Raw genomic sequence first — 11179 nt, forward strand, 5'->3', positions numbered from 1 at the left:
ATGTGAAATGTCACAAACAGCTATTATCTAGAACAACTCCTAATGACCAAGGACCATTAGCCCCGGCAGGGAGTAATGGATTCATGTAGTAGACCGAGAGTGGACGGGGAGCTGCTGCTACACTGTGGCTGTGCCGGGGTATGGCTGAGTCTCCATGGGAATGGCACATATGGTGCCATGCGACTTGTAGACAATGTGTTATATGGCAATAACGCCAAACAATAAAAAATGATAGACTAAAGTTTTTTCACAGATTATCTGTGAGGAGCATAATGTATTTGTTTTTGGGGTAGCCTATGTAGATTATAACATAAAACAAAATATCTATGCCATCTATTTTTCGTTTGCTGAGTAATCTATATTAACGAATGATGCTCGTAATGTTTGTTAGATTCACGCAGATCCTTATAAAACTTGTTTCCCTTTTCACACAGACCATTTCTTTACAAGCGCCGGAGAATAACGAGCCCTTCCTCGTGTCTAGAGACACGCCACTTCAAGTAGTCCAAATTAGCCTCTCACTTTATCTTCATTTATGTGTACGCAGTCATGCTTTTGTATTATAGCTACCATCTGCCATGTAAAGTACTTGAAAATGTGTTTTGAATAGGATACAATGCAATGTTCAACAGAATTTGAAATGTGGCGGTTCATTCTTTCTTATGTCTCTCTATTCATTCTATCGTAAAGAAGTTTGCTCATAGTGGAAACGAAGCAATAAAGTGCCGCCTACATGTATTTGCTACAGCAAAGAAAGAGGGAAGTACCCTAGCACTAGTCTACTGTGCCCAAACGTTTAATAACATCTGAAAAATAGAACGACCCACACTACAGTAATGTATCTGTGACAATGGCAGCACTAACCCGCAGGGAAGACAGGCAGGTGAACGCGTAACGAGTCAGAAAAACATCAGCGAATGGTTGGACACGGTTCATCCTTAAAAACATCAGGATAAATAGGCTAGCCCAGCACAGCCGGGGGAATATCAGTTGTCACTTACCATTTTTGAAAGCCTTAGCGACGAAGAAGATTCCCATTAAGAGGAACAGCACTAATCCACAATGCATCCTTGTTTTGTTAGAAACAAAATTAAATGAGGAAAAACGAAAAACGAAATAAAACTCCTCCCAAGGTTTTTCAGGTCCTGTTATTCTTCCTTATTTTCAAGCTTGGGCCGAAAGAAAACAAATCAAGCAGAAGTGTCTTGACTAAAGCAGTTGAAATGTGTCTGGATATGTCTCAGGTTGGCTGCTGTATCCTGTCATTCAGGTCCGGTTTCCTCTCTCTTCCAGTTGGGGTCCTCTCTCAAACACTGGCGTTGCCATTTCCTCCACACAAGTAGTCGGAGCGAGTAAAAGAAGAAGTAAAAATCCCCGGCGCCAGCACCACTCCCGTTTCAACTCCTTGGAAACGATGACCAGGCAAGAGGTAATCCGTCGGTGCTAAATGGAAAGAAATATTGAGAGTAAGCAGCAGTGGTGGTGATATTCGTTTCAAAAGTGGGCACATTAGCAAATCAAGCTCGCGTTGTTCCCCTTCGCCCTCTGCTGATTCTCAAATCTGACAAGACACGAACTAGTAATACTAACATCTGGCGAAAGTCAGTGCCATAATAGAGGCTTAAAACGATGGATACGACCCCTAAATTGCGGCCGCTTTTCTTCTTTTGAGCGGGTGTGCTGCCTGCTTCAGTCTGGTTGCTAGAGCCTAAATCTCAGAGGTCTCTGATTGGTTTGATTACAAATATGCATAGCCCAACCTATGGACGCCCCTCTCTCTTTAAAAGCTGAGGTCTGGGTTCTTTTTCCGAGACTCTCTCCGTCTCACTTGCAGACTTCCAGTCAGACCTGAAAGTGACAGCGCACACGGGCGCTAGCTCTCTTTCACTATCCCTCCTCTGATGGACTTTCACACGGTCACTGGCTACTGGATGTCACTAAACTACGCTAACAAACAGCTCAACTGGAGGATAATAACATAGACCACTACTGCCTCCAAAACTTGTATTTGTGTGTGCCAAACGACCTCTCTCAAAGACGCTCCGCTAATTCTGAATTCAAGGGAGCTCCCTAGGAGAGAAAAGCCTCCTTCAAATGCTATGTGGCATTCAATATCGAATTATCATTCTAAAGAAGAGATATCGATTTGCAATATGAATAGATTTTTTTTATACCATATATCTATTTTTACGCATCAATGGGCTATGTAGATCTCCTAATTGTAAAAGCGGTTAACGCACGAATCGCGATAAAGCATTCATTAAAACGTCACATTGAGATTTAGGGGGAAATCAATGGCAGTGCAAAGCATCAAGCAATTTGGCTTTTTAGACTACCTTATGGCACTGCACAAAAAGAGGACTTGCATTCAATATGAAATGCTTTCGACCAGCTGCTATGCTCACCAAGTCACAGGATAAAATACTCTGTGCAACTACTCTGACGTGAATCCAAGGGCGCCTAACATTCCTTACATGTGACACTGGAAATCTGAATTACAGAGTAATGCAACATTTCAAGCGATACAAAACGTGCCCGTGCCCTGCGTTCTATGCTGTTCAGGGGGATAGTAGCTCACTTCAATGCGCTGTATTTTTAAAACCATGTGAATGAAAGCTAAGAGCACGCTTCGCTCAGTGTTCCCCATATAACAACATTGTTCTGTCTCTTCTGAATTCAAGCCACTTAATGAAAAATAACTGCATTCACCTGCGTCTTGTAGACTCACTCACAGCCCCATATGTATCCAATATCGAAGCGAAGCAGTTTTCGGCAGGCTGAGAGTATGCCCTCTCTGTTTCTCTGTCAAAGTCTCCGCACCTCCTTCCAATTCCGTTAACCTCAAAAACAACCACAGGAAAGGACAGGTCTCCACCGCTGACGAGAGAGGAAGTCAATTCCCAAATATTTCCCCAGTCAATCCGTAGCCTGTAGTACGCCGGGGCCGGTCCGGGCAACCCTGAAGCTCAGCACCTCTCTGCTCCGCGCAAAGGCACGCGCCCGCTGCCAATTCCTTCCCGGAGACTCAACTCAGCGTACACACAGCCAGCTATCCGCTGCTGTCAGTAGTATCAAATGAGGGATACGGGATTTGTGCTTACAATGAGTAGCACGGCGCCGGTAAAAGTCAGTCCAAAATATCACCCGAGGTTAGAAAATGTCAATATCCTATAGAGCATTGATTGATTGAATGCATTGACTGCTTGACTCGATTTTAGCATTTCTTATTCCTCCCTCTGTACAGCGCGTCACGCACCTCTCCTGCGTGTGTGCTCAGCTACTGTAGCGCTGTTGAGAACACAGGCTTCGTTTGGAGTCTCCGGTGTCTCGGGACCCAGCCAGCCAGTCACACGCCCATTTACCAGGGGGTTGCCTCGACAATCGAGATGTAGATTCAACCGCCTGGCTGTCTTATCGCAGTCTACAGAATAGACTGAGTCACATTAGATATTAGGACACATCTGAACACACCCACAAAATAAGCACTGATAATACAACTGCCATTCATCTTACTCATATGTTCAACGCTATTATTGATACGTTTTGTGTAATGATCTAGTAATAAACAGCCATTGCCCAAAATTGCATTCTTACGGGCTATATGGACCTCGTATGAACAGTCTTCTTGAATTCTCACATTTAATGTGTTTAAATGTACACTTATTATTGACCAGCAAGTACCTGGTCAATTGTACCGTCTGGTCTGGACATATTTGGTAGCAGGTACACTCTTAGAAAAAATTGATCCCAACAGGGTTATTGTGCTGTCCCAATGGGATAACCCTTTTTGGTTCCAGGTAGAAACCTTTTTGCTTTCAAGTACAATTTTGGGTTCCCTGTAGAACTCTCTGTGGAAAGGGTTCTACGTGGAACCTAAATTGGTTTTTACCTGCAACCAAAAGGGTTCTGATATGGGGACAGCGAATGACCCGTTGAGGTTTGATATAGCACCTTTTTTCTTAGAGTGTATAGAGGGACCTTTGAGAGACCTAGACTCCAGCACGCAGTCCTGTGAGTCTGGAACTTGCTATTGGCCAGAAATGACCCTGTGTCATGATTTGAATAATATGGATATTGTGAACATAAAACAAATGTGAGTTATTGATTGACATGATCATTTAAACAAGCTGAACTCTTATATGTCAACGTTACAAATACCTTAGGAGGTTGTTAGGCTATTCATTAAAATAGATTTAACTCCCATTGCCTTCATATTGAAATTAATCACATCAAACGCACGAAAACGAAATCCCGCCCTGATATTTAGAGGGTGGAATACATTGACTCTGACTGCATTCTAAACACACCAGGGTGGCACCGAGGTTGGAGTGTCTGGGAGCAGGAAAGGGTGTCTTGGAGACGGACTCCTACAGAGAGCTTCGGACGATAAAATGTAAACCCATAGGTTGAACCCAAGCAGACACATTAGAGTGAAGTCAAGAGTAAGTAGTGCATTATCCGGTGTGCAATGGTGTGACCGCAGTAACCACAGTAACGGGAGCTATCTCCGGCCTGTAGGTGGTGTCAAGAGAGACGACCTGCTGGGGAATTCCCATATGTCTAATAAGACTTCTATATTTACAAACACGTGTAGACTTATGATTAGACTCTTGGGTCTTCATTTAATTAAAATCGCAATGCAGAAATAATTATTTATATTTTTCAGGGAAGGTTATCAAAATCGAAAAGGGTTTTTTCATTTTTATACTCTTATACTGTCAATTCATTCCATGATCAAAAACAATAGACTATACCTTGGATCTTTACATCAGCGTTCTTATTATAAGACTACAGAAGAATGTAAGCATGTATAAAAGCCTAACAATGCTAAATACTAATGAAAGGCACAATACTGAATATATACAGTGGTGTAAAGTACTTAAGTAAAACTACTTTAAAATAATACTTAAGTAGTTTTGTTTTTTGGAATCTGTATTTTTCAATTTATATTTTGGACAACTTTTACTTTTACTTCACTACATTCCTAAAGAAAAGGATGTACTTTTTACTCTTTACCCTGACACCAAAAAAGTACTCATTAAATGTTGAATGCTTATTAGCAGGACAGGAAATGGTTCAATTCACGCACCAATCAAGAGAACAATCTGGTCATCCCTACTGCCTCTGATCTGGCGGACTCACTAAACACAAATGCTTCATTTGTAAATAATGTCTGAGTGTTGGAATGTGCCCCTGGCTATCCGGGGAAAATTGTGCTGTCTGGTTTTCTTAATATAAGGAATTTTGAAATTATTTATACTTTTGCTTTTGCTTTTACTTTTGATACTTAAGCATATTTAAAACCAAGTACTTTTAGACTTTACTCAAGTAGTATTTTACTGAGTTACTTTTACTTTAGTCATTTTCTGTAAAGGTATCTTTACTTTTATTCAAGTATGACAATTGGGTACTTTTTTTCCCACCACTGTATATATAGCCTACCACTCCTCTTCAATTGCAAATATCAAATTGGAAGTGGAGCAACATAAGACAGTCATGACCCCAACTAATGGTGCACAGTCTTCTTAGTCTTCTTAGAGAGAGAGGAATGAGCTGCTTTATTCCATCCACCACTGGTAATTCCCCCTCTTGCAGATAACACTATGTTAGAGAGGTACTGGGCCCCTCTATCAAAGCGCCACTAACTAGACTCGTGTGTCTTGTGGATAACAAGGCTTTGGAACAATGGGACAGGGTAATTTCACAATGGTGGCTGAGGCAGCTGCCATATCTGAAATGAAGGGGATTGTGAGGGAACAATGAGAGAGCCATTTAAAAGATTTGCCCCTTCATATCCCACAGTAATCTTTAATACATTCCTGTGGTATAATTAGCCAAAGCACAAAAGCAGACATATAATTTTTTTCTCCTTGTGAGCTGGGCTGTCGGTTTAATTTCATTAGGTGAGCCTTGACTTCTGCTTGCTTCTTCTTCTTTCCCCGAAGAGAAGAGAACTACCCAATAGCCCAAAACATATGTTAATTTATAAAAAACAAACTCAGGGTAAGGTATTTATTTTCTAATCAACAGAAAAGAGACTATAGTCAGTCATTGAAGGCTAATCTGCTTGGAAAATTAAGAGTGACTAAGCAGCAGGATTAATGTAGGTTGCAGCAGGATTAATGTAGGCCGCATCCCAAATGGCACCCTATTCCTTATTTAGTGCCCTACTTTTGATCAGGGTCATGGTGTACTTTATAAGGAACGAGGTGCCATTTGGGACGCAAACAGAATATGGCCACCCATTAGAGGGCCCTCCATGTCAGTTTTCCGATTACAGCTGCACAATAAAGGCGATATTTTCAGCTCTGCCCCCAAATGACTGGGTGTGTGTTGCCAGTCCTGATGTCATATCAAGCCTATGGTATGGCACACTGAGCCCTGGAATCAATCATATGAGCTGTAACTGTTACCTTTTATGATAATATAGTCAATGCCATAGAAAACCTTGATGAATATGTACAGTAATATTCATATTGGCTGTAGGTTTTTGTAAAAATTTTGTTCAAATTTTTTTTGTGATATTTTGGACAGGCACTATGTTGGACAGTCACCTCTGTGTTGTAGCTTTACCTCTTCTCTCTTTATTTATCAGTATGAACCCTTATTCAAAAAAGATATAGATTTCACATGTGATCTTATGTGAAGTTAATGTGATAACGTGTCAACATGTAAAAGCAACATCTAAGAACATGAAACTTCACAAGTGAAAACATTGGAGCACATGTAAAAACGTGATCTGATGTGAAATAAATGTGACAACATGGGGATGCAACATTTCAACATGTGATACCGTGAAACTGCACGTGAAAACATTTGAACATTTTTCACATGTGAAAGGGCAAATTCAATTTTCACATGTGTAACTTCAAATTCCAGATGTGATTCTGCAAATTACATGTGAGGTGAAAACATGTTATTCTCCTCACATGTGAAAAGGTGGTGTTAACATGTGAACTATATATTGAATACATGTGTGCATGGTTTCACATGTAAACAACTGACCTCACGTGTGTCTCTTGTTTTCAGCTCAACATGTGAAAACAATTATTTCACATGTAAAACAGCAAATTTGAAATGTGTTTTTTTCTAAGAAGTAATAAAATGGTATAGGGGTTTTAAGGTAAGTGGTACACTGTTGAGCTAAAATAGTGTACAAATATTTAACCAATGTGGGGCGGCAGGTTGAGCGTAGGACCAATAATCGAAAGGTTGCTAGATCAAATCCCTTATCTGACGAGGTAAAAATGTGTCGTTCTACCCCTGAACAAGGCAGTTAACCCACTGTTCTTAGTTCATCATTGTAAATAAGAAATTGGAATTAACTGACTTGCCTAGTTAAATAAACGTGATAGTTAGAATTGCACATGTGTCACGCCCTGGCCATAGAGAGCCCTTGGTTCTCTATGGTGTAGTAGGTCAGGGGCTGTTCTAGTTCAATATTTCTATGTTGGTGTTTTGTATGGTTCCCAATTGTAGGCAGCTGGTAATCGTTGCCTCTAATTGGGGATCATATTTAGGTAGCCATTTTTCCCACCTGTGTTTGTGGGATATTGTTTTGTGTGCACCACAATTTTCACGTTTCGTTATTGCTTTATTGTTTTTGTGGAACTTCAATCACGCTGCGCCTTGGTCCGCTCATTACGACGATCGTGACAACATATGAATATGCAAATTCAATTTTCACATGTGAAATTTTTTCACGTGAAAATGCAATTCCACATGTGAGTGGTAGGCTGTTCAGCTAAAATAATGTATTTTTTTAATCAATGACAGTATGATTTCATTTGACATGATCACTTAGTACTGACTTTCCAACATGACCCCACCTGGGATTTGAACTCACAACCTCAGGATTTATTAGCATAATTACATATTTATTAGCATATTATTCTGGCATATTATTCTGTTTTAACGTTACTTCTGAATCACTCTGATAAATATTACATTAATATTACATTAATCTCTTAGTGTATTATACAAAGCTGAGATTTACTTTGAAGTCCAAAGTGTAGGAATACAGGTGAAATCAGTCATTGACACAGACACAGTGAGTTAGCAGGAATATCGGATTATTGTAAACCAAGAGGTTGTGAGTTTAAATCCCAGGTGACGACATGTTGAATTTGAATTACTGAGTCAATTATGTACTGTTGAAAACACTGCAGCTATTTTGTGATGTTCCGGGGAGATCCTAATGACTCATATTTGTTGGCAGGGCATCATGTGAAAATTTGAATACACATGAAAGGTTATGTGAAATATCATCACGTGAAGTGTTCCAAAAGCACATGGTTCCACATGATTTCACATGTGAAAGGTTATGTAATCATGGTGTTCTCAGTCAACAGATCTCAATCCAATTGAACACTTTTTGGAGATTCTGTAATGGCACCTTTTCCATCAATAAAACACAAAATAATGGAATTTCTTGTGGGAGAATGGTGTCGCATCCCTCTAGAGTTCCAAACACTTGTAGAATCTATGGCCAAGGTGCATTGAGACACTTTATGTTAGTGTTTCCTTTATTTTGGCAGTTACCTGTACTAGCTACCAAGAAATGGCTTCTTGGTGGCTAGTTATGTGGATGGGAGATTGGGAACCTATCTGGGCTAAAGACAACTTCATAAAATTGCTAGGTGGCTCATAGTATTACAGAGAAACATTATTTTTTTTAAAGGACAAAACTGAGGGGGCACGTGTGAAGTGTTCCCAAACCACATGGTTTCACAAACTTCCATATGAAAAAGGTGCTATAATCACATGTGAAGATCCACATGTGAATGGCTCCAAAACAACCTGGTTTCACATGATTTCACATGAAATGATTTGATTTTCCACATGTGAAATCATGTTGTTTTCCCCTAAGGTAAACAGCTGTAATGGCTGATGGGATATTTCCTCAACCATCTGCCACTGTTAAATATATGTTCCTATTTCTCCAGATCACGAAGTGGGATTTGGGGTGCAGACCATGAACTTAAAAAAAAAACCTAGTTACCTACTAATCAGAGCATGTGTTTTTTCTCCCTCCTCTCCCCATCACACACCACAGTTAAAGACAGCTACTTTGTTCAGACAAGTTGTATCTGTGTTGTGAACGGGACACAAGCAGATTGTACAGTTTGGATTACACAGTGGTGAAGTGGTTCATGTGGTTGTTATACTCGTTCACACTTTTGGCAGCTGTTGGTAATTATTTTCCCTAAGAACATTTCACACAGACTCAGAGGCACAAATGTACATCTAAAACTACGGTTGTGTTCTAGGCTGTGTGTGCACGTGTGTGTGTGCACGTGTGTGTGTGAGAGAGAGAGACAGAGAGAGAGCATATACATATTTATGCTCATCACTCAATGCTGAACTTCTAGAGCATGTTCAAACTTGAAATGTTCTGTCTGGGTCTGACAAAGCTTTCTTAGCCGGAGGAGAGAATTGTGAGTCGGCTCTTTTATAGGCAGTTCCTTTGGCTTTGGTTGCATCATGGGAAAAAGAGTGACTCTAAAAACTACCCCTGTATGCTGAGTCCCACAGGACCTCCAGAAGATCAACGGTGAGAGTAATTGTAACAAAGACAGCGTTTCTCCTCAGAGGCTCAGCGAGTGAGTTGAAACTAAGTGTGCATGGAATTAGCAGAGGACGAAAACTCGTCTGAAGTTGAGAGACATTATGGTAATGAGAAAGAGAAACAACAGTGTGAGGAGCTGCATGGTCATTTTCAGGAGGAATGACTCATTCAAACAAAGACAAGAGGCGGGAACTAGGTGGAGTAGGAGTAGGAGGATGAGGAGTGGAAGGAGGAGGAGGAGGAGTAGAAGGAGGAGGAAATAAGAGTAAAATATGAAAATGCCTTCATTAGAAAAATAAACATTTCCAGTGACATTTAGTGAAGCAGAGAGGATGTAAGCATAAATATGCATAACGTTGGCAGAAAAATATTGAAACGTTTCTCAGGGGAAGAAAGAGAGAACGATGGCTCCGGAAATTAATGACGAGTCTGTGTGTGTGTGTGTGTGTGTGTGTGTGTGTGTGTGTGTGTGTGTGTGTGTGTGTGCGCGCGCATCTGTGTGTATGCATGCATGCGTATGTGTGTGTGTGTGTATGACAGAATCACACTGTAATTGGGTGCATGCTTTAACTTCCTTCACATTCAACTCCCTCTAGCAGCACCCCAAATTCACATCATCACAGAAAGGAATTGCCCAATGCTTGACGCCTAATCAAGAAAACCTTTTTTTGGACACACAGAAGACTCAAAGTCGTCTTCATTTCTTAATTACATGTCTAAAGGCATAATGAGGCAGTGTGGTGATTTTTGTTTTTTAAGGGGGCTGATTAGATTTAACATTGTAGATAGATAGTGGCCTCCATCAATGTAATTTTCAACTCCCCATATATATTTTCAGGTAAACATACAGTACCAGTCAAAAGTTTGGCTCATTCAAGGGTTTTTCTTTATTTTTAAATGTTCTACATTGTAGAATAATAGTGAAGTCATCAACGCAATGAAATAACACAAATCAAAATATATTTTATATTTTAAATTCTTCAAAGTAGCCACCTTTCGCCTTGATGACAGCTTTGCACACTCTTGGCATTCTCTCACCAGCATCATGAGGTAGTCACCTGGAATGCATTTCAATTAACATGTGTGCCTTGTTAAAAGTGAATTATTGGAATTTCTTTCCTTCTTCATGCATTTGAGCCAATCAGTTGTGTTGTGACAAGATAGCATTTAACGTTAACATTTAAAATGTACATTTCTCTCCACCGTCAAGAGGAGGGCAACTAAAACCAAATCTCGCTTAGGGCCCCCAAAAGGCAAGAGCCGGCCCTTCTCCTCATCATCAAATGCAGAGAGAGAAGGAGATAGAGAGAGAGACAGGGAGAAAGAAAGAGGGGGAGAACCCCTGAGAACAACCTGAGAACAACCTAAAAGGCAGAGAGAAAGGGACAGAGACAGAGACAGAGACAGAGACAGAGACAGAGACAGAGACAGAGACAGAGACAGAGACAGAGACAGAGACAGAGAGAGAAACCCCAAACCCCAGAGGACAGTCCTAATAAAATAGGTGTAGATGTGTAGTGAGGGAGGGGAAGAAGCTGTCAGAAAGGAGAAATGTTATATAAGTCAATTAAATATTGTGCTGCATGATGGATATTATATTGCTGCTTCAGC

The 11179-nt window shown here is 40.5% G+C and overlaps 1 protein-coding gene across 2 annotated transcripts in view; it reads right to left on the bottom strand.

Annotated features, from left to right (window-relative positions):
- Window positions 1-3278, bottom strand: part of LOC109908715 (neuropilin-1a) — an 86382-nt gene extending 83104 nt beyond the window's left edge. The window contains exons 1-2 of one of the 2 annotated variants that reach the window (XM_031796383.1): window positions 2710-3278; window positions 1002-1443 (exon numbers count right to left, since the gene is read on the bottom strand). In XM_031796383.1, the coding sequence (XP_031652243.1) occupies window positions 1002-1068 (67 nt within the window). In that variant the 5' untranslated portion in view covers window positions 1069-1443; window positions 2710-3278. The remainder of the gene's footprint in view (window positions 1-1001; window positions 1444-2709) is intronic. The other variant, XM_031796382.1, reaches the window with a different exon arrangement.
- Window positions 3279-11179: the final 7901 nt, after the last annotated feature.

Source organism: Oncorhynchus kisutch, linkage group LG18, assembly GCF_002021735.2.
Source record: "Oncorhynchus kisutch isolate 150728-3 linkage group LG18, Okis_V2, whole genome shotgun sequence".
In the NCBI taxonomy this organism is placed as follows: Eukaryota; Metazoa; Chordata; class Actinopteri; order Salmoniformes; family Salmonidae; genus Oncorhynchus; species Oncorhynchus kisutch.